At 38.2% G+C, this 24,792-nt stretch overlaps 1 protein-coding gene across 3 annotated transcripts; it reads left to right on the forward strand.

Moving 5' to 3' along the window:
• Positions 1-24,610, forward strand: Aimp1 (aminoacyl tRNA synthetase complex interacting multifunctional protein 1). 3 transcript variants are annotated; one of them, XM_048456748.3, is made up of 7 exons: positions 1-139; positions 7,639-7,772; positions 11,399-11,512; positions 13,520-13,687; positions 15,604-15,815; positions 19,144-19,312; positions 24,369-24,610. In XM_048456748.3, coding segments are annotated over exons 1-7 (966 nt in total). In that variant the 5' UTR covers positions 1-137; the 3' UTR covers positions 24,536-24,610. The 3 variants fall into 3 exon arrangements, with proteins under 3 accessions (XP_048312705.1, XP_087753687.1, XP_048312706.1); XM_048456749.3 differs by lacking the exon at positions 1-139 and adding an exon at positions 1,489-1,540; XM_087897561.1 differs by lacking the exon at positions 13,520-13,687 and having other exon boundaries at positions 7-27.
• Positions 24,611-24,792: the final 182 nt, after the last annotated feature.

The raw sequence follows: 24,792 nt of genomic DNA on the forward strand, positions 1-24,792 counted from the left end.
TATGGGGTGGATCTGGGAAACTCTCAGGCATGTATCAAGGACAGACCTTGGGTCCTTTTCCCCCTGCCACGGGCTGCGGGAGGCTGGCCTTTCTTGCATCTGGCTGAGGCTGCTCCTGAGCCGCGGTTCGCCGCTTCATGTGAGTTTCACGAGAGGGTCTAGGGTCGATTGGTGGCGATCCAAAGTTCTTCTTCCCTTTCCCACCAGGAAAAAAAAAAAAACAAAACTGGCCATCCAAGTCCTTGTAGGAAGCGTGATCATCCCTCCACCCCCGTGCCACGAGAAAACAGGAGAACGCTTGGCCCTTTTTGATTCACCTAAGTTTTGGAAATGAATGGCCAAGGGAAAGCATGCAGGGGATGGATTCATAAAGTAAAGCTTGTTTACTTTAAGTGAGTGTGTAAAGGATTTCCAGTGTTTGTACATGGGGAGGGATTCAAGAGAGAAAGGTATTGAATCAGCAGATGTTAGAAACGTCAGCTATCACTATACTCGGGGCACCGTTTTAGTTACTAGGTAAAGATCCATAAGCAAAGTAGAAAGAAAAACCAACAAAACGGACTAAATTTCCAATAATTTCCTCTCAGCGTACGTTTTATTGTTCAAGTACAGTCCTAAAAGTACGATGTTAATATTTATTTATGTGTATGCGTACACGCCCGATTAAGTTTCTGTGCAAAACTTGTGCGCAGGTGACCATGGAAGCTAGAAAGGATCAGATCCCCTGGGACCAGCCAGTGATTCTGAGCTCCCGATGTGAGTGCTAGGAGCCAAACCTGGGTTCCATGCAACAGCAGTAAGCGCTTTTAACTGCTGAGCGCTCTTTCCAGCCCCCATACCTATTTAGATTATAAATTCCGATCATTAAAAGTATTAACAGGAAAGAAAGGTATATTATTTGGCACGGTCATGTGGACAAAGGAGAAGATTCTCAAGGAAACGATGGCTTTCTAGGAAGGATGTGACATAAACGTAATTAACTGCACAGGTAACGGTCAGCAGGTGCTGTCAGTCAGAAGGCCCAGTCATGCCTAAGACCATGAGACAAAAACTTAGCAAAATATCAGGGAAGCCTGGGGGCTCAGAATTGAGAGAAGGAATTAAAGATGGAGACAGTATGTGAGTGAGCAGCCTGATCATGGGGGTGAGTGGGAGTGAACGCCACTGTAAGGATTTCAGGAGCCACGTAATGTTATCCAACCTCTTCTGAAGAGGGTTCCTCGATAGACTGAGGACAGAAGTGAGAAAGGAAGTCAGGAGCCTTTGTTTTTCCTCAAAGGAAAGCTAATAGACACTTCAGTTCAGGTACTAAGATGTGTCCAGTCATATTCCTGGTGTACTCACTGAGCATGCACAAGGAAACTATGAATTGCAGTTTATTTTCATTAAGTAGACTTTGGGAAAAACTTTAAGTGAATTGTGTACGTTTCAGAATGATGAGCATAAGTAATATTGTGGTTTTGCCTTTTGTTACTTGAATGACTCTAGACATGGCAGGTGATTTATCCAAGTCTGTAAAATGAAGATGGTATCTTCCAAGGTAAAGCTTGAATGTCAAAATAGATGTCTTCCATTAAAGTAATATCTTTTCTTACCAGTGTTCTTGAATTAGAGGTGGAGATAGCGTGGTTGAGATTAGTTATTTTAAAACTGAGTTGAACCTGGGTATGGTTGTGCACGCCTTAGGATCCTTGCACTCAAAAGGGAGAGGCAGGCAGATCTCTGTGAGTTAGGGGCCACCCTCATCTACAAAGTGAGGTCTCAGGCAGCCACAGCTGTTATACAGAAAAACCAATTCTTGACAAACAAAACACAAAAATAGTTACAAAAAGAAACCCCCGAACTTTATCAATTGTGCAGTAAGAGAAAATCACGGAAAGCCCGGCCACTTCTTTTTGTTTGTTTGTTTGTTTGGTTTCTTTTTAATGTACATTTTACTGGGAAAAAGGGGTTTGGATTAATTAGCCAAAACATTATAAAATATTTGGATTATCCTAGCATAGTAATCAATCTTATAACCACCTTCTAACTTCATTGTCATCATTTAATATCTCTATGGCTTCCTCATCAGTAAAGAGGAAGCAGACTCTCTGGTCAGGGGACAAAAATAAATAGGAACTTTCATAGAAAACAGCGTTAGGGCTTCTGTGGGTTTTAGCAAAGCTTGGTTTAAAAAATTACCTGTAGGACTAACGCTGGTGGCTGCAGTATAGTTTGAATTTTCCGAAGTATATTGTTCTCATTTCATTTAATTGTAATATATACTTAAACTCTGACCTTTGACACATTGTGTTAAATACCAGTGGTACGATGTTCTTGTCAGAGCACAATAACTTGACAGTTAGACTTAAGCAGTGGGGGAATGTTCGGAAGGTAGGATTAGGGCTGAAGGGAAGAAGAGAAAAACCATACTGCTATGGTTCTATGATTACTATTAATTTTGAAACACGTTTACATATCTTTACTTGAAGTGTATTTTAAAATTGTGATCTTAAGATCACTGTAGAGTGCCAGCTGTTGACAAAGTTTTCATTGTGTCATTTGCAAATAATTCACTATAAATGTTACTGTTGATATTAGTTCTGTTGTGTGCTGTGTTGGTATATAGCTATTAAGTATATTTTCTATTTTATGTATACTTTTAGTGATTGTGATTTAGAGTTAAAATGAAGTTACTCTGTATTCAGTAATACAGAAATACAAAGTAGTAATATAAAACTAGAGTCTGGGGCTAAATTCAAAGTTTTTCAGTAAATATAATATATAAATACATATGAGACTTAATTAGAATGACTTACAGACTGTGGTCCATCAGTGGCTGCCTACCAGTGGAAGGTCCAAGAATCTAGTCTTCGTTCAGTTCATGAGGGTGCATGGCTCAGCTGGTCTTAAGTATGCAACAAAATTCCAAAGAAATAGGCTCTAATGCCAGTGACAGAATGGATTTGCCAAGGAATGGAGTGAAAATGATCAGGCAAAGAGAGCAAACTTTGTTCTCCCGTGTCCTTTATATAGGCTGTTAGCAGGTGTGGCCCATATTAAAGGTGGAGCTCTGCACTTCAGATGATTTAATTTAAAAAGTCCTTTACAGGTGTACCCAGCAGCTTAAGTTTCTGTTAATTCCATATATAGTCAGGTTGACAACCAAAAATAGCCGTCAAAATATGTCTAAGGGATAAAGAGCATTGGAACAGTTGAATTTATAATCTATGTGTAAAGGAATTTCAATTATATATGCTGTTGCTATATGTATAAATGAAATTAAAATATTAGAGCATCTTATGAAGCTGTCTTATACATGATGGTGTTGTAGATTTGAAAAAGTTGAGCTCTGAGAAGTACTATATCTAAGAAATATATCACATAATTGTGATTCTGGAGTAATGAAATTAGGGATTCAGAGAATGAGGGGATTTCCACTTTTTTTATAGAGCTCTTGTGCTATAAAGTAAAATTAGCAGTCTGAACATAAAACTTTGATTTCTGTTAACGTAAATGTTGGTTTTCTAACTTTTAGAATCTGGTGCCAAAGTTGTTGGTTGGTAGTTAAAAGAAATCACAGGCAACTTAGATGCAGTAGGAATTTCAGCTAAGAAGATTGCTGAGGTGATGAAAAATACAATAAAGATAGGAGTCTCTGAAAGTCTTGTGTTTCACTTTTACGTGTCCTCTGAATTCATGCATTTGGTATTGTGTGTAAGGATCGTCATATGTTTAATTGTTCTCTTTCATGAAATATGATCACAAGTTGAGACAAGATAATGTCATGAAACATTTTAGATAATGCCTTTCCATTTTTTCAGTATTACTTAGTAAAGGAAAAAAGGTCTTTATTTTCATCTGTAAAGTGCAAGAATATATTTGATGTATTGCCTTCTCTGCCCTGTTTGTCTCTCCATAAATTTCTATATGTGCATGTATTGTACATAAAAATAAGTGTTAAGTCTATTTTAATCTCATATTTTTAACAAATTATCATGGAGAGCAGGGAAGTATCTCTCAATCTAGACAATACAAGTACCAATAAATGCTAATGGATGCTGCTTGCTTCAGGTTCCATCATTAGAGTGGAAAATGCTTGATAATTATGTTTAAAGAAATCACAGCATGCTTATTAAAAGAGGTAGCTCCAGCATCAGGCAGACTTGAATGTCAGCCCTCATTTGCTAAGTGACTGTATTACCTGGGCAAATGAATTTTAATTCTAGTTGTCTTCTTTGTATTCATAAATGATCCATGTACTTAGCCAGCCAGTACTAATTATTCCACAGGTGTCACATGTTACTCCTATTATCATCTAAGAGAAACGTTGTGCATACTAGCATATTAATAGCTATAAACACACTAAGGAGACTTTAAAAAAAGATTTAGCTTTGTGTGTTTGCATATGTACCTACATGTGTGTATATGCACCATTATGTGCATGCCTGGATCCTGCAGAGGCCAGAGGAACGGGTTCAGAAGCTCTAGAACTAGAGTTACAGGTGGTGGTGAGTTTCCAAGTGGCTGGGAATTAAACATGGTTTCTATGCAAAAAATAATAAGAAGAAGAAAATAGAGGTGATCCTAACACTGCCTCAAGGAGACTTGATATTTTGTACTTTGTACTACGGTAAAATTATAGAATAATTAACATAAAATAGTACAATGAGCACTGGATTGAACAGTCGAAAGTTTAAGCCTCCAGTGTTGTTAAATTGGCACCATCTCCCTAAATGTAATTACATTTACGTTGCTCTCTTCTGTCTCCTGTGTTTTCCTCTTTTGTTTGAAAGCTTGGTGACTGCTCATTTTCTCTCTACTGTAAACCTAGCATGAGACAAAATGAGGGATTGTAAGTAAGGTTGAGACAGTGAACATGGATGCAAATTACTTTTAGGGACCTGGCAGCCAGCAAATAGTAAAATAACTGTGTGGAAGTTTGCATGTGCCTTGCTTAAAGATTTTTGGCCTTCAGTCATATGGCAATTTCTGTCTGTAGGTAAAGTAGGCAGAGATTTTCAAGTGGCTTCGATGTACTGCTAAGGCCAGGACAACTTGGACAAATTAAGCTACCTGTTTGAACTAATGTAGTGATACCCACTGGTCTGTATGATGAAGGCAGATTGACAAGGGCAGAGCCAAATTATGTCAGTCTGGAAGTTACATTTTTATTATTTATGACCTTGGCCTTTCAGGAAAACATTAAAATGGTAGCTAGAGAACTAGAAAAGGAAATAACACTAAACAGCCCACTGTGTTCTAGTTTCCTTGAAGGTGAAGATTGTCTGGATACCTTTTTTGGTATGTTCCAAGAATTTTGTTCAGTGCCCTACATATGGTAATTTATCCACTATTTTTCTGCCATGTGCCAAAAATCTTAATTAGTAGTTTTTGTGCTATACCATTTTGCCCTCATCAACATGGTGATACATACACACACATGCATACACACACACACACACACACACACACACACACATCCCTCTTTCATAATGGGGAACACTCAGGTTAAATAAATTGTTGAAGGTCACTCAGTTGTTCTATGGTGGGGGGGCACAGAAGAGATTTTGCTCTGGCCTCTATGGCTTCTTCATCTGTTATGTTGCCGCCCCAGAGTGCATTTGTCCTATGTATGAGGGGTGACAGTAGTACACACGGTTCTGTTCTCAGCTGCTCATTGCTGCATGTTTATAATTAGAAGGTCATGTCTACTGCATATGTTATAAGATCATTATGGCAAATGTATTGGTTTGAATAAAAATGGCCCATGTCGACGCCTGTATTTGAATGTTTGGTCACCAGAGAGTGGCACTACTCAATGTCAGCTAGTTGGAGAAAGGGGTGGGCTTTGAGGTTTCAAATGCTCAAGCCAGGTTCAATGTCTCTTCTTGCTGCCTGCCGATCTAGAAGTAGAACTTAAATGTTTTCTTTACAAGAGTTGCCATGCACATGGTTTCTTTTCACAACAATAAACATCGAATTAAGACAGTATGCTACAGTGGAAATGCATTAAAAGATTATTGCAACTCAAGAAACTGAACTCCTGAGAAAGAGTACCAGTTTTCCTTAACTTCATGTGCCCATTTCTTTTTTTCTCTTAAGATCTCAGCTCTGCAAATATTTGAGGAATGGCATTGTATTCTGTGTTTATTTTGCTTAAAATAGAAGAATTTTAAAAGCAAGCTTTATTTTTAATTTACGTACTTTTTTGTCTATATTTTTAATGGCTAAAATAAGAGCTTGTAAAGAACACGCAGTTTACTGCTGATTTTCCATATTAAGTTCTTGTTTATATATTCCATGTTATTACCAACTTGTTTTATCGCATTTTTGGGTTTTGCATTGTCTCATTGTATATTGTCAATTTTAGGACATTTTGGAGGTTGATTTTCTTATGAAGAATGTAAACATTTCTGAACATTTATAATTTAGGGCTGATAGTAAATGGTCATCTGACATTTCAAAATAGTCATGTGTTATTGAACAGTTTATTATAAAATCATTTAGTGAGTGGTTTCATTCATTAAAAATCAGGATTATTTCTGAAATGTTTTTGTCATTCTTTTACTTTTTAACTATGTGTTGGTAGTAAATCAGATAAATAAGAATAACTTATTGTTAATAATCCTTAATCTCAGTTTTGAATGTATTCATCTTAGCAGCCAGTTTAACAGTAAGTTAATCTCATAATGTTCACTTACATGCATTTTACTGTACTTAAACAGAATACATTTTTGGATTTATTTCTAATTGTATTTGTAAATTACAAACAAAAATTTTTAAAATAATTGTAAAAATTCTAAATTTGTTACAAAGATCATTGTTAGGTCTCAGTAGTCCATATATCTAGAAATGAGCTCAAGCTAGTGTATAGAAGGTTTTATGGCAGTTGGATAAAAGCCAATATTCAGGAACTTGTGAAATGGTTCTCATCTGCCAAAAGTAGTCATTTTCCTCAGCCTCTTGCAGAAGGGACACATGGCCGCCTCTGGAGTTTATCAGTATATCAAAGTTCCTGCTGGCCTCCTGTTTCCTCGGTTTCCCAGGTGCCTGTCACACACTTCAGAGTCCATGCTAGCTTCTGCTCTTCCCGCTCCCCAGCTTCTAGCAATATTTGTCACACTCTTTCTTCTTTTGTTACCTCTTGCTCTCTCACGATGCTCTGTTTTCTGTCTGCTGCCATCTTGCTGTCTCCCCTATTTCCTGCTTCCCTAGCCCTGACCATGACTGGTCTACTTTCCGTCTACTCTGGACTCTTCCAGGTGCCCCTGAATATTTTCTCTCTCTTTTTTCTCCTTTTTCTGTTTGTTTGTATATGTGTGGTATGTGTGCATGCATGTGAGCACATGAATGTGTGTGGTTGCCAGCAATAGTTTCCTTACGGTATCTCCTGCTTCCTTCCAAGGCTAGTATTACAGATGTCTGCTGTGCATACCAGGCTTGTACACAGGTTCTCTTGCAGGCTGTGTGACAAGCACTTGAACCACTGAACCATCTCCCCAGGCCCTGCTTACTTTGTTTTCCGAAGGAAATGTGTTTAAGGTTTTGGTCAATTACAGGAGAAATTTTTTTTCCTTACATGATTTCTCAGTGTCCTATAAAATAAGTATATTCTTTCCTTCTACAGTACATTTATTACTTTCATTTTCCATTTAGGATTTTCTGCCGATTCTGGACAAAGATGGCAACCAATGATGCTGTTCTGAAGAGGCTAGAGCAGAAGGGTGCAGAGGCAGACCAGATCATTGAATATCTCAAGCAGCAGGTTGCCCTTCTCAAGGAGAAGGCCGGTAAGACCATTTTAATAGTCTAAGGAAATATCTAAACTCTAATAATGACAGTTAAGTGTTTCCTATGTAAATTATAACTTGATAGTTTTACTTATGGCTTTATATTCCTTTAATTTTGAGTATAAAAAAATTAAAAATATTCTAGGATTATGATAAATTAGAATTGGCATATAGTAAATGTCCTGGTTTGCTTTCTGTTACGATAAAGCACTCAAAGTGTGTTGAAGAGTTTATTTATTTCAGTTTGCAGCTTAGAGTCTGTCATGAAGGGAAATCGGCAGAAACCACAGAAGAGGCCATGGAGGAACACTGTTTACTGACTTGCTTTTCATGATTTGCTTAAATTGCTTTCTTCCACAACCAGGACCAGCTCTCCAGGGGAGACACCACCCCAGGTCAGGCTCTCCCATGTTAATCATCAGTTAAGAAAATGTCCTACTACATGCCCATAGTCCAGTCTGAGAAGACTTTTCTCAGTTGAAGTTCATTTTTTAAAAATGAACTAACCATGGCAGTAAATAAATAATTAGAGAAAATAATATTGTATTTTGGGACAGAGAAAAGAAGAGTCTGTTATTTAAAATTAGTTGCTATGTTATTAGTGGTTAATGAATAAAATTGGGGGAAATATAATGAAATCAAATATTAATAGTTACTTTGAAATTTTATGGGTCAAGATGTGTTTTTCATATTCTTTATTCTTTGACGTTTTTGAGAAATTGCTCTACTGTATACAAAAACTTCTACCAAATTTCTTTCTTAAGGATTTGATTTGATTGATTTTATTATATATTTCTCAATATTGGTGGTACTATAATTGAAATTCCAAAATGTTATGCTATCAGTAAAGAATAAATGCTTTTTCTCCTTAAAAAAATGTCTTTCAGAAACCTTGTAAGGATTGTAAAACCTTGTTTTAATCCTTCCTTTCTTATGTTTCTTGGTATTTCCCTTGTGATCCTTAATAATCTTTCCATTAGTAAGGTAAAGAGATGGAAGATGATCTGTGAAATAGTAAATATTGTAAATGAATTTTCTTCATAAACGTGGCCATCTTAGTGCTCTATTGCTGTGAGAAGATCATGACGATGGCAACTCTTATCAAGGAAAACATTTATTTGGTGCTAGCTTACAGCTCAACTCAAAGGTTTATTTCCTTTTCATCATGGTGAGGAGCATGGTGGCACGCAGGCAGATGTGGTGCTGGAGGAGTTGAGAGTTCTATATCGTGATCACAAAGACAGCAGAAAGAGACTGTCACTCTGGGTTTAACTTGAGCTTAAGAGACCTCAAAGCCTGCTCCCACAGTGACATACTTCCTCCAGTAAGGCCATATCTCCTAAATAGTGCCACTCCCTGTAAACCAAGCATTCAAACACGAGTCAGTGGGGGCCTTTCCTTTTCAAACCACCACATTCCAGTCCCTGGCCCCATAGGCTTTTGTCCATACCACTATGCAGAAAAGCATTCAGCCCAACTTTCAAAGTCTCCATAGTCTATAATGATCTCAGATGTGCTTACAAGTCCTAAATCCAAAGTCTCTTCTGAGATCCATGCATTTTCTTAACTGTAATCCCCTGTAAAAACAAAATGAAAATCACCTACTTCCAACATACATTGGCACAGAAAATTACCATTCCATAAAGGAGCATAGTGAGGAAGTACTGGACCAAAGTAAGACTGAAAGCCAGCTGGGCAAACTCCAAACTCTGCATCATCTCCATGTCTAATGTCAAAATGCTCTTCAGGTCTCCAACTCCTCTCAGTTTTGTTGACTGTGACATACTTCTCTTGTGCTTGTTCCATTCCCTGTTAGCTGCTTTCCTGGGCAGGTATCCCAGGCTCTGGCATCTCCAATCTGTAGTGGTCTCCAGGGCAATCCAGGCTTCACCTTCACAACTTTACACATGGTCTCTCTGGCCCTCACCCCTGGGCCACATACCTGGACTCAGCAGCTTTTCTTAGTCATGGAGGATGAGTCCATAACCTCTTCCTTCCCTTGACTCTAAAGCCAGAACCTCTTTGCTGCTTTCTAGAAGTGGAACATGGTGCCCTCATTCAACTACATCTTCACTAATTTCTGTTTTCCATGCTTTCCTTCATTGCCTAAATTTGACTGTGCTGCAACTTGCCAGGCTGGCCTTGAAGTTAGAGATTCTCAAGCCTCGGGAGTGCTGGGATTAAAGGTGTGCACCACCACACCTTGCTCTAAATTTTTTAAATTCCTTTTCACAAGTTGGGGTCTTGCCCTGAAGTTACCACTCCCTTTATTTAACACCTGACTTTTTAATGTTTATCCCCTTGAATATAAGACAACTCCATTCATTTCTTGGTTCCCCTTTTCTCCTCAGTCTGTGCCTGTTTTGTATTTTTACTTGCTCAGACTGCTCCTTTTCATTATAAATCTTCATGAGAGTGAACACGTACCTAACAGCAAGACAGTCTATGCGAGGCTGTTTTGAGATTTTCTTTCTTTGACAATACGATTAATCCAAAACTCTTCACTTCAGTCTCAGGCAGACATTGAGGACAAGGGCAAAAGCAGCCACTTTTTTTCCCCCCAGAATACCAAAAGACCAGTTTCTTGGACACATAATAAAATTCTTCTGAAACATCTCGAGCCAGGTCTCCATGGTTTAAATTATCCCTAACTTAAAAATGTAAGTCATAGCAACCTTATATATAAAAAATAATTTCTAAGTAATAGTAATAATGTATATTTCAATGAACAATACTACAGCATTACATCAAGTACTAGCAGAAGTAACGAATCATATGCTAAATGACTCATGCATATTATTTCCAGCATGATGTTGACTAATTCCAGATATATATTTAGTCTGTATTCACTGAAGCATCTCATGCCAAATGTAGGTTTTGCTTTTGTATTTGATTTACTATAAGAATAAATATGGGCTAGGGTGTGACTTGGTGGGAGTCTGTATAATACATGTTTGGGGCCTTTGGTTTGATACCAACACAGAAGAAGAAAACGATGAATGAATGAGTCTTTACATCAAGCCCTCAATGAAAGACAGTGCAAGGTACATTTTGTGGTACTTGAGTCTTAAAATTTCAAATATAATAAAAATGCTTTAAAATACATTACGTTTGTATGTTTAATAGCTCTAAGGTCCAGGCTAAAATAACTATTTACCTGGTTTACACTCAGTGAGGAAGGTACTCCTTTGGACCTCTGGACTCTACATGCATACACACACACACATACACACTGAGACACACACACGGGTAACTTTTACTGTCCCACTATTTTATAGATTTATTTTCTCTCAAATTGACTGGATCAGATGTATGCATGGGGGAGAAAGTATACACTAAATGCATAGATCGATTTCCTTGTTTTTTAATCTACAAATCACTATTTACAGCATTTATGTCCTCAGAAATTTGGTTTGGTGGGAGTCTTACACCCAATGTCCCAGTGACTAGTGAGATATTGTTAATATTAATAAATAGTAATAAATAGTAATATTACTCATAAAGCAACTGACCAAATGCTAGTTCCTGTTGTTATCACAGCGAAATTATGCTTACTATACTCTTTCCAAATAATATTCAAATAAAACATTTGAAAATAGTTTTTAAGTGAATTTTCTTGATTCTAGTTTTGCAGGCAACTTTGAGAGAAGAAAAGAAACTTCGAGTTGAAAATGCTAAACTGAAGAAAGAAATAGAGGAGCTAAAGCAGGAGCTGATTCAGGCGGAGATTCAGAATGGGGGTGAGGATGAAAACGTAGGGTGCTAGTTTACAATGATCGTGTGATTTCTTCTTCCTACCCTCTGTCACTCCCACGATGCATTCCTCCTATTCAGGAAGAAATGACGTAGACTGAGAAAAGGCAGTTGATCTCACCTGATGTCATGGAAGGTGGTAAAGCTGATATTCAAAGCCTATGCTTCTCATTTTTGTACTATGTACTTGAACTTGACCAGCATTGTTGCTGCTGTTTGATACCTACTGAAAAATAGCCATAATAATTTACAGTTACTGAACTGTTGAAATGAGCATTTGTGTCAAGTGACAAACTTTTTAGATACTCAGAGCCTTTTGTCAGCAGGTGTGCTCACATCTGTAACCCCAGGACTAAGGAGGCTAGGGAAGGATGGTTACTATAAATTTGAGGCCATCCTGGGCTACATGATGATTTTCAGCCCAACCTGGGCTTCAGACAAACACTATCTCAAAAAGTAAAAGAAAAAAATGTTCTCAAAATAGCTTTATTTTATAAACTAAGACAATAAAACTTAAAGATGAGAGTCACTTGCCTAAAAAAAAAAAAGAACTTCTCTTCTTCAAACCATCAAATAATTATCAGTTTGACTACAAATTGCAGATAAAGTTAAAATTTTATTGGTTCATTTAAGAAGTTCTTTCCATCTCTGTGTGTGTGTGTGTGTGTGTGTGTGTGTGTGTGTGTGTGTGTGTGTGTGTTAGAGGTGGGGGCACGGACAGTGGGTACTCTATGTATACATATTTGCATGCATGGGGCACAGGTTTTCACTTGCATGGGGAGGCCTGAGGTTATGTTGGGAATTACCTTTGATGGCTTTCCTAATTTATTCTTTGAGCAGGATCTCTCATCAAACTGAGAACTTGCTGATGTGGCTAGTCTTACTAAGTAGCTTGCTCTAGTGAGCTCCTGTCTCTGCCTCCCCAGTCTGGAGTTACAGGCTGTCCGCCGTGCACCAGCATTTGGCATTTATGTGGGTTCTGAGAATCTGAACTCCAGTCCTCATTCTTGTGTGGTATACACGTTAATGACTAAGCCCTCTCACCAGCCCAGTGACACCTTTCTCTATTGATGGCTTCTTTCAACATGCTATCACCGTGATATTTTTGAATGCTGTATGAATTCTTCCCTTAATGAAATAAAATAAGGGGAAAATTAGTGACAAGCACTATCTGTCTTAGTTAGGATTTCTGTTGCTGTAAAAAGACACCATTACCATGGCAACTCTTATAAAGAAAAACATTTACTTGGCTAGCTTATAGTGCAGAGGTTTAGTTCATTATCATCAGAACAGGATAGAAGGCGCTAAAAGTCTGCATCTTGATCCACAAGCAGCAGACGTTACTGTGTACCATGCTGGGCCATATAAGACCTCAAAGCGGGTCTCCATCTTGATACACGATATTGCAGAGGCCAGAAGATGTGTGATGCATAGTGCGAAAGTTATGAGTAGTAGTGAGCTGTCTGGTACAGAACTCCAATCTCCTGAAAGCAACTAGTACTCTTAACGGTTGACCAATCTTTCTAACCCTGTTTATAAACAGTTGTGTTTTTAAACATAGAAGTGTTTAGACAGATAATGCTGCGTCTCTATTCCCTGTCAATGGGCCAGATTGTTAACTTCTTGATGGCTCAAATTTATCATCCATAATATAGCGGCATGGTATAAAATAGAATCTACTTAGGAACTTTAGGAGAATCGCAGAAACTTTGAATAGTTTTTAATCCATAGTATGTCCATGGTAAATGTTAGATACTAATGTTACCTGCACTCTTCTTTAGTTACTAATGAGTAAATGGAAATTAAAAAAAAAGGGTGGCCTTAGTAATTGCTAAAATATACTTAATTTTTGATGCCCTTTCTATAGCCTCAGATAATGGATACTTGATGTCCATATGTATTAGATTTTTCTCTTAAAAAGGGTTCACATTTGTTATTTGTTCCACCTTGTTTATGGGCATAGCATGAGTGACCCTGTTCATTTTTTCTGTCAGTGAAGCAAATTCCAGTCCCATCTGACACTCCGCAGCAAGCTAAACCTGCAGTTTCTGCAACTGTGGTACAGTCTGCCTTGGTATCAACCACCTCTTCTAGTGTAAAAGAACAGACTAAAGGAGGGGGAGGAGAAGAAAAGAAGGTAAAAGAGAAAGCTGAAAAGAAAGGTACTTTTCATTATTAATCTTGTTGACCTTTGACTGTTTTATCAGGCAATAAAAATATTTATGGTGATAATAATAGTACCAAAAAGAAAATTCAAACTTTTAGGAGCTAAGATAAAATTAAGAACAGTCTGTCATTAGAATATAGAAATTGAAACCCGAGTAATATGTGCATGTTGATAACTTTGACAGTGTAAAATGAGTTATGTTTTGTAGAGGCATCAGCATAAATAAAGGCATCAAAAGATAAGATGTAAGACTAAACTTGGATGTATACTTGGATGTATAAAGAAGTCAGATGTTAAAGTTGGCTTATAGCCGTTTGAAAGAAGCAGACAGTAACATCCAGTCAGCAGAACATCTGAACCTAGGCATGGATGTTAAGGAACTGATAAACTAGCATGGCAAAGAAGTCTCAGAGTCTACTAGGCAGCCACACTGAAATACTGCAGTCAGCCATACCGGTCCCTTTCCTTCAGTCTTCAGATCTGCTTAACCAGCAAATTCTGTAATTCCTGTCACCAAATATATCTAAGCTTCAACTGTATTATTGATTTGTAAGATGCCACATTTGTTCAAGTTCTTAAGGTTCCTTCTTTCACCCTTACCCTGTTAGTGAAGCAACTTTTCCGGTAAACATTTGTATTCATTCATTAGATTTGTCTGTAAATCTGCTTTTATAGTCTATTCTTATATTTGTCTCCCATTATTCTTGCACTCATTTGGCAGTTTGGAAAATACAAAATGTTAAGGGCTTTATGAATTGACATAAAGCATTTTAGCATCCAATACTTTTCAGTTCCTTTTGTAAATATCAGACTTTATTAGAAGTGTGTTGGGCCCGTGAAAGCACAGAGACATAACAACAAAAAGCGTCACCACAATAGGGACCTGGAGCGTGAGAACTCTATAAACACAGTCCGGGGAACGGACTTGCTCGTGCGTGAGCTCAGTCGCTTCAGGTGGGATGTCATTGGATTCTCAGAAACTCATGGGACAGGAACACAAGACTGTGTAGTAAACGGATGCAAGATATAAACTCAAGTGGAGAGGGAAGACACGCAGCAGGTATAGCTTTAGTGCTATCCAGTTTGGCCCAAAAATGCATGCTTGGGTACAGACGCAACCCATCCTGTAACTATCATTCAGGTATACGCACCAACAGGGAAAGCAGAAGAGTATGTCATCAATAGTTTCTACACAGATCTACAGAACGAGGTCAGCAGGGCACATAAAAATGACACACTAATTGTTATGGGTGACTTCAGTGCAAGAGTGGGATCTGGAGAGAGGATGGGCTATAGTGCCCTGAATGTATGGATTCGGACAAAGGAACAATAGAGGGGAACAACTGCATGACTGCTGCTATGCGAATGATTTGTACATATCCAACACAAAATTTAAGCAGGCCAAATCCTCTGACAAACGCACATACAGCCAAATTGACTACTTTTTGGCCGGCAGGAAACTTACCTAGCATCTAAAACAGCTGATCGTTTCCTAGTGCTGACTTAGGATCAGATCACCAACTTGTTATGGCCAACATTCAACTGAAACTTAGGAAAGGCACGTCAGGCAAGACGAACTGGAAGATCGGTCATAAACAACAGATGAACCCAGCTGTACAGAGAGAGTTGTTACAGTAGTACCCTTTATCCATAGGTTGGCACTGTAAGAGATTTACAGTGATGATGATGGTGGTAAAATAGATCAAAATAATACGCTAATTTATCTTTTTTTTTAAAGAAATACTGTATTTAGAGAAATAGCTAAAGTTATGTAGGTTTTATAACTTGAGTATCCTTTGTGATAGAAGTGATCTTTTTTTTTTTTTCCTGAACTCATCAGCACTGGTACCAGAGGCTTCTCCTGGTTGTTGTTTGTCTTATGTCTGATGCTTACACAATCTCAATCCTTAGGAGAGAAAAAGGAGAAGAAGCAGCAGTCAGCAGCAGCAAGTACTGACTCAAAACCAATAGATGTTTCACGTCTGGATCTTCGAATTGGTTGTATTGTTACTGCCAAAAAGCATCCAGATGCAGACTCGCTGTATGTAGAAGAAGTAGACGTGGGAGAAGCAGCCCCAAGGACTGTCGTCAGTGGGCTGGTGAATCACGTTCCTCTGGAGCAGGTGATTTGTCCCCCTAAAGTGACCACTGCTTACATATGTAATCTTAAGTGATTAATTCATATGTGTTGCTGTAAATGATTAATACGTGAATTTCAGAATGATTAGTTGGGAGTGAGAGCAATGGCTCTGTTTGGGAGCATGTACTGCTCTTAGAGAGGACCAGCGTTGGCTTTCCAGGACCCATGTAGCAGCTCACAATCTGTAACTCCATTTCTGGGCTCTTCTGTACCCTCTTTTGACATTCACTCTGACTAGGTACATTCATCATGAACATACATGCATGCAACAAAACACTCATAAAAATAAATAAATATTGAAAAAGATGGATTTTTAAGGTGAATTTTGAAAAAAAGGTATATGAAATTACCCCAGACTTAGAGGCCTGAAAGATATATTCAGTAGGACAGAAAATACACATCATTCCCATCTTGTGTGTTCTGTGTTAATATATGCAGGGGCAGTCTTGTATGTGCCTTAGAATGAGCATGGAGGTCAGAGAACAGTTGTGGCTGTGAGCCCTTGCCTTCCACTTTTTGGAGATAGATTCTCGTTTGCCACTGCATACACATGGAATGATGGTGCCAGCACATTTTAGTTATCTTTCACAGTGTTCACAGTAATTGTGTGGAAGAGCATGGAGCCAAGTTTTCCATCATTTCCTGCTTTCTTGAGGCAGAATCAACGATTCTTAGTATCTACTCTACAAAGCAGTTGTCGCTGTGTACTTTCAACCTTGGTGTAATTGAGGTGGGGGGTCAGAGCTGAGTAGGTCAGCTGTAGTTGGGATTTATCTTGTAGTACTTGTAGTGTTGGATGGTTCAGATGAATGTGGGTTTTGTATAGTGGAGTATGTCCTAGTTAAACAAGAAAGATGCTATTATTTCTACCTAGCATTTCGTTTCTTTTATCTCTCCTGCTGGCACTGTGTGGTTTTATCTCTAACATGGATTGTCGTGTACTACTTTTATAACACCACCAAAACATGGTAACCTGTCATGTAGAACGGAAGGACTTAATCTTCACTTCAGTTTCACACACTAATTCCTTTAAAATTTTAGTGCCTAATTATCTGAGACAGTAAAGACTGAATACTGATTTCTTCATGAAAGAAATTTAGTTATGAGGAGGAGGTCATATTTTGAAATCTCAACATTTCCCCGTTATAATTTTGACACTTAATGATGTGATTTTGTCATAGCATAGCTACATTCTCAGTCTATATTCAAATGCTAATTATACTCCAGTAAAAGCAGAGCTGAGCATTCAGGATACGTAAAAATAATTACAATATATTTTATGCACGATGTTCTTCCATGGTAATCATTTTAAAATTTGATTCATATTCTATGATGCCACTCAAAGCCACTTTCTAATTGCCAGACTTCTGCCCAGATACCCTTCAGCCTTTCTCAATTATTTATTTCCTTTTTTTTTCTTCCTCCACTTTTAAATACCACATCCTTGAAAAATTGAAAGTTCATTTTAAATTCATGTAATAGCAGCAGAAAGAATCAGGGCAGCGTTCAGTTTGGTCTTTTTAGATGTCTCTGTAAGTGATTTGAATCGTCTGCTGAATTATATTTATTCCTGATGCTTTTGAGCTATAACAAAGACTGTGGGCTCAACATTAAGATGGCTTTATCTGTTTATATGTTACTTGGCTGTTTTACCCTAGGTAAATTCATACCATTCATTCATCTTTCTAGATACAAATATATATCGGACACCTAGTGTGTACCAAACACTGTTCCATGAAAAAGATCAGCAGCAAATTACAATAGGTCAATAGATTCCCTCCTTTAACATCTGAAGCTGTCTCTGTATCATTAAAGTTAGATTCTTAAGAATCCTAGAAAAAAGAACCAGTTCGTATAGCTTCATGTAAGGGTTTATTCTGCTCTCAGAAGTTACGGATTTTTAGAGCTATTGAGTGAGGCTGTTTATATAGACATCTCTTTAAACCACAGATTCAGCACAGCCCCAGTAAGCATTCTACAAGGCAGGAACACTCGATCCATAAAAGTGCTGGCACCCATCTGTCCATTTTTCTGAAGAAAATGACTATAGTTGCATCTAACTAATTCACATACTATTCTCACATAGATTTGGTTTTTATAAATTGTTATAATGTGATACTTTCAAGTGCTGAACAAGGTATTATCCATGAAGGGTGTATTCATCAAGTAATGTTTTAGTTGTTGGATCTAGAAATAAATTTGCTCCTAATTTGGCATCTTTTATCCATGATACATCTTTTAATTTCTCCCTGACGCAGGAGTCTTGTGTGCCTTTTGTTTTAATTAAGCTTGTAGAGGGTGGGCATAATTGGGAGAAAGTTAAGACGTTTCAACTCTGGAAAATTGACAGAATTTCTTTTTAGCACTATAGCAAATTATGGAAGTAGCCCAGATGTGCACTGTGATGTGTACAGTGCTTGAGTTACTGAGCTGTTAGTCTCTTTTTAAGACTGGCCTGGGGATGCTGCTGAGATGGGGAGCACCAGCCAAGTCTGTACGTACCTAGGTTCAGTCTCCAGAACTAAAGAAAGGAAAGGAGAGAAACCTTGTCTAGTATTAGAAATGGCTGAATGTGTAGAGAATAAAAGTTAATGATGAAAGTTGGTTCATTTACTTTAGTTGTAATGCTGACCTAAATAATATGCATACTTGTAATCTGATCCTGTAGCAACTCCTGACTCCGTGCTTTTTGACCTGTTTTTTCACGGAAATGGAGGATCGACTTTATACATTTCCCATTGGTTGTAACTGAAGTTCTACATCAGGCTGGTTCACTCGGTTACTTATTCTTTAAATTAATATTTAATTGAAAATTTTCCACTGGGCTGGACAAATGGCTAGATGGGCTGGACAGACGATTAGGAACATTGGCTGTTTTTACAGAGGCCCCGGGTTTGGTTCCCAGTGCCCCTATGGAGACTCATGACCATCTCCAACTCCAGTTCAAGAGATTTGATACCCTTCTCTGACATTCACAGGCACCAGGCACAAAACTGCTTGCAAGCAAAATATCTATATACATTTGGAAAAAGACAAAACTTCTGTATACATTTGAAAAAAAGAACTATTTCTACTGTGGTACTCATGCCTTGCCAGTTTGAGGGATTTTCTTTTCATGTTTATGCAAGATATCAGTCTTCATTTTTTATACAAGATTTCATAGTTAAAAAATATTTTAACTATACAAAGACAAAGTTACATCCACAAAGATAACACATTTAATAAGTAGGGTGTCAGTGTGCCTGCAGTATTCTAAACATGATTATTCTAAATCTCTACAAATCTTTAGTCATCTCTTTTGTTCTGCACAGATGCAAAATCGGATGGTGGTTTTACTTTGTAATCTGAAGCCTGCAAAAATGCGGGGAGTACTATCTCAAGCAATGGTAATGTGTGCTAGTTCACCAGAGAAAGTGGAAATTCTGGCACCTCCCAGTGGGTCTGTTCCTGGAGACAGAATTACTTTTGATGCTTTCCCTGGTAAGTATTAATAATTATTTAAATAGATTGGGAATAAGTTTATAAAGTGATGTTTATAAAGCTTAGAGGTTAAAACCAGTCCTATGTGTATATCAGAAGGTTTTTCAGGAAATTTGCTTACGATAGGGATATGGTATATATGTAATCCCATGACTTGGAAGTCACACCGTGAATTTGAAGCCAACCTAGGCTAAGGACTAGAAGAGAAAAAGAAAGAAAGAAAATTACTAAGGCTTATTTTATTTTACTTCTTGACATTATGAAGTCAAAGAATTGAAAGCAGAAGAAATATACTTTAACCCTTCATTTTACAAATTTGAAAACTGGGGCCCAGTAAAATGTAGTGGCTGATTTATGAATGCTTACAGCTTTGTTACCATGGTAACTTTTTTCCATATCCTTATCTCGGAGTTACCAGGTCAATCATTTCAGCTTTCAAATCCATTTTTGTCATCTGTCTGTTACTGAGATTCTCACTGCCCTAGCATTTGGAGTGCTGACAGCCCAGGTGGATTTCGTGCTTTCACCGTGTTCTCTGGATCTCATTGTTGATTTAGCTGAATGCTTCGTGTTACTCAGCCTGGTATTTTTTCCCAATTCTCTCTTTATTCATGAGGCACTTGAATATGCTGGAAAAGTTCATATTTATAAAGAAAAAACTAAACTTTATTTGTTTTATCACTTAGAATATTCTTAATCAAACTGAACACTATCAAATAGCTGAGCAGATTTGGTCTGAGAACTCACCTTACATATGCTTCCATACCAATTACTGCTTCTCTAGCAGTAAATCTGATAAGTAACCACTTTGGAAGCAGAAGTTGGTAACTTTCCCAACACATTCAAGGTCAATCAGGATTATTTATTATTTGAACACTTAAGAATTAAGCTGAATGGGATATAACATACCATGTAATCCCAGGTCTTGGAAGGTAGACCATGAATTTGAGGCCAGCCTAGGCTAAGGACAAGAATGACTGCCAAATGTAGAAAACTTTATAAAAATGGGAGACTATTGAGCTGACTTCTCATCTGGGAAACTATTGAGCTGACTTCTCAGTAGGAATGGTATCTAGGGAAGCAGCCTTCATGCCATAAACATCCTGGAGGAGAAAGCCTTCGTGGATATTTTCTGCATACACTGTCAATATCCCTACTTAGAAAATTCCCCATCCCCTATTACAAAGCCAGAAACTCCCATAGAAGTTAGAGGATGCCAAATAATATGAATAGTAACAACTAAAACACTTCCCTTTCACCCAACACTCATTAAAATCTAATTGAGGACAGCTATAAATTTTAGTATGTAGATATGCTAACTGGTCCCTGAGGCCCCAAGTAGAAATAATTTTAAGTCAGTTTCGTAACCAAGAGACAAAAGGTCATGATAGGTTTGCTTTGGTTTTAGATTGGCTTGGATTTTTACTTTTCTGAGACTACACTATTCATGGTCTAATAACAAATGGAAATTTATTCCAAAGTCATGCTTATAAGCATTAATAATGAGCCTTTGCAGTAAAAACAATACTCACAAAGCATACATTTACTTTCAGAATTATTTATTTTTAAAAATCAGTTATCTGTGCTCAATTTCTCTTCTCTAAAATCCATTTGACTCTGGTTTCCTTCACTTCTAATCTTCCCGTATTGCTAGGGTTAAGGAGATCCCCCACTACTCCGTGGAACACGATGGGTGTTTCGCAGGCTCCTTTTTAACTCACTTGGCTCCCAACACCATACTCTGTTAGTCCTCTTTCTCTACTGGTGACTCTTCCATCCATCGCTGGCTCTTCAACTCTGAGCTCTCACAGAAGCCATTTTCCTCTTCTTCACAGATGGTTTCATTTGTTAATTCATCCAGCTATGTGCCCAACATCTGGTGACCTTTTTGCTTATGTGTTCCAATCCTCTTTTTAAGATTATTTATTTTGTGTGTGTGTGTGTGTGTTAAAGAGAGTTTGAGTGCCTATGTGTATGTGTGAGCACAATGTGTGTGCCAGTACCCACAGCTGCAAGAAGAGGGCTTTGGAACCCCTGGAACTGAAATTAAAGGCAATTGTCAGCCACTGAATATGAGTAATGGAAACTGAACCTGGTCCTTTATAAGAGCAGCAAGTACCTTAAATGCTATGCCATCATCTCTAGCTGCCTTTGTCCTAATCTTGTGCCCTTTCACAGTGTTTTCTCTTATAATGTAGCCTAGAATAACTTCAGAATGAGTCGTTCTACAAGAGTAGATACAACCGTTTTCAGATGGTGATTTTTGGTATATCTTAAGCAAGTTCTAAGAATTTGCTGTTTTTAGTTTGAAGAACTTGTAGTATTGACATCTTCTATTTTTTGGTACCTATAACAAAAGAGGAAAAGAAAGTTAGGAAAATACTGTCTAAGAGAAGGACATAACATAAAAGTGAGAATATACTTCTCTGTAAGATAGAGTTAAGACAGTCAGGCAGTGGTGGCCCACGTCTTTACTGTTACATAGAGAAACTCTGACTCAGGAAAAAAATACAGTTTAAGACATTTGAAGTATGTTTCCTTTTCTTATATTTAAGTGTATGTATGCACGCAAACCATGGTGTGAACATGGACATAAAGAACTCTATCAGTCAGTTCTCCTTCCACCATATGGTTCTAGAGTCAAGCTCAGGTTGCTTGGTGTGAGATTTACTTCAGTCAGCAAGATAGCTCAAGGTCTGTTTTTACTCGTTTCCAATTAGCCTCGTAATCTGCTGAATAGTACATTATTGAGAGACATTTTTGGTAAAGCAGGAAATTAACACTGAAATCAAGACTTTTCAGTTATCAGGTCCAGTGTTAAAGGTTTTCATTTAAAATTTTTATGGTATGAAATTTTTCAAAAGATAAGTGTACCAAGATACTCAGTTTTGGTTCTAGACCATACCTCTAGGATGAATATCCATTTCCACAAACCTTTTGGTTTTCCATTGTGTATAAAAGTGGAGCCAGGACTTTATGTTGTAGTTACACAGGATTTTAATCCTAGCACTTGGGAGGCAGAGACAGGCAGACCTCTGAGTTCAAGGCCGGCCTGATCTATAGAGAACATTTCAGGTCAGCCAAGGCTATACTGTGAGACCTTGTTTTTAAAAGGTTATGTTTACACCATGGGTAATAAACATTATGTGTATGAAGGAATGCAACACACCTGAACTAAGAAATACACAATTCTAAGAAATTCTAATGATTGTGAGTCTTTACCATGATACCATTGTGCTGGTGAAGATGTCTTAGTGTTGGAGCCTTCTGATTGATGAAAATTGTGTTGACAGAAGCTGAAGTATTTGTGACCATTTCTTAAAATAAAGCTGTAAAATTCCCCACATGATAGACACTTCTATTTCCTTTGCCTGTCTCACATTGTGTTGATAGTAGCAATTTCTTGTCTGACAGTTTCATATGAAATTGGCGTGATTTAGGCTCACCTTAAGCGTCCACTTGTATTCCATCTCCCGAGTCTGCAGTCTCTTCCTCTACTGATGCTTTATATACCTCAGTCATCTGTGGGGTCACAACGTGCCTTTTCCAAACCTGTGTGTAGCTGTTTCAGCTCACTCCAGTGCACAAGTGTTCTTGGTGCATCTAGAATAGTGAATACGGTGATTTTTCAGCTTTGCCCAGATCCATCAGAGAAATCACTGCTTGCCGCAGTCGTGACTTTATGAAATGTATTTTTTAAATAATAAAGCTTGAAACTCAGAATAACTCCTTGACCCCTGGGATGCAGATTGGTGCTCTGTTAGGTATGAAGAAAACATGTATTTCTCCATTTCAACACTTTGCTGCCCAGAAAGGATAGTTTGAAAGGAATCCTTTTCACTGAACTGTAGCCTTCAATAGTGTGCCTAATACGTTCTTTAAGGCTTACCAGTAAACAGACATGCTCTTGTCTAGGCATCATTCCATTTGTAGAGTACAGATGGAAAATATTCAATGAATTCTGTCAACTATCGCTCTAGTTTTGGAGTGGTAGATGAGCATTGCCTTTAACTTAAAATCACTAGCTACATTAGCCCCCACAGAGAGAGTCAGCCTGTCTTTAGAAGCTTTGAAGCCGGTGTTGATTTAGCTATGAAAGCAGTAAATGACTTATCCTGATGTAATATTTTACCTACACTGAAAATCTTCTCATTAGTACAACATTAACTAGACCTCCTAGACTGCCTGCTGTAATTTATACATCAGTTTCTGTAGTTTCATCTTAAAGTGGACACTGGTGTGTAAATCTGGGTCACTGCTTGATGAACACATTGTCATGTAGGCAATGTCTTGGTGGAGGGTGACTCTCAGCCAGCACAGAAGCTTTGCTAAGTAGTCAAAACATTTCCTCCATTTTGTTACTTGCATGCGTATGAAATGTGTGGGGAGGGAGGGAGGGAGAGAAGGAACAGAAACTGTCTCCAGTGGTAAGGTAGCCTGCTTCCCTGTCGGTAAGCAGAAGTTATCTGATCTGCTGCTTGTCTTTAAACCTAGACCAGAGGTACTCCACTCCTTATTTGTCTCTCTTGGTTCTAAAGCACGCGTTGTCATTTACTGCAAATAGAGGGATTAGGTGGCATTAGGAGTGATGTCTCCTTATTTCAGTTTGTTTCCTTGTAAGCTACAGCATGACATATCAGGAGGCCAGGTGCTGTCCCAGGAGTCATTTCCTGCCCATGCCTACTGCTGGTGTGACTGCACCTTCTCTCTCCTTCAGTTTCTCCCCGTGTTGTCTATTGAAATCAAGATTGTTATATATATTTCAGGCAATAACCTGTGTTCCTAGCATTTAGAAATTCATCCCCCCGTATTCTTACTGCTCCTCATAAACTGCCCCTGCCAGCTGTAAAAGTCCAGTCCATCTGAATTGGGCTCCTGTTGTCCCAGACCTTCTTTACATGATGAAATGAATAGCTTAGAATTCCCTTTGATTTGGGATGGGGGATTTAGCCTAAATGGAAACGTGCTTGCCTAACAGTCTTAAAGCCTGGAATTCTCAGGGCATCTGACTTTTCTGGGTGTTGCTTATGTAACTTGCTGGTTTTTCTCTGAACAGGAGAGCCTGACAAGGAGCTGAACCCTAAGAAGAAGATCTGGGAGCAGATCCAGCCTGACCTGCACACCAATGCTGAGTGTGTGGCCACATACAAAGGGGCTCCCTTTGAGGTGAAGGGAAAGGGCGTTTGCAGGGCCCAAACAATGGCCAATAGTGGAATTAAATAAGTGTTCTGTTACTGAAAGACATTGAGAAACCTTGAAAACAATAAAGAGAAGTATATTTGTCACTTACACATAAAATATGAGTTGCTCTTTTTTGTGGACTTTTTTTTTCAAATCTTGCTTTAAGTTTGTTTTTTCAATGTTATGTCACGGCGACAGAAAACTGATTAGCAGAAACTTGGTGCCCAGAACTAGGGTCATTGCTATGATTATGGCTGACCGTGTGGTTTGAAGCCTTTGGAACTGGTTTGTCCACGAGT

This window comes from Myodes glareolus, chromosome 17, assembly GCF_982192425.1.
Source record: "Myodes glareolus chromosome 17, mMyoGla1.1, whole genome shotgun sequence".
NCBI classification, from domain to species: Eukaryota; Metazoa; Chordata; class Mammalia; order Rodentia; family Cricetidae; genus Myodes; species Myodes glareolus.

Bases quoted from the DNA above. Each gene is read 5' to 3' on its own strand.
- Aimp1 (XM_048456748.3), top strand. The intron at 7,773-11,398 runs GTAAGACCATTT...TCTTGATTCTAG, and splicing joins CCTTCTCAAGGAGAAGGCCG to TTTTGCAGGCAACTTTGAGA. The intron at 15,816-19,143 runs GTGATTTGTCCC...TGTTCTGCACAG, and splicing joins ATCACGTTCCTCTGGAGCAG to ATGCAAAATCGGATGGTGGT.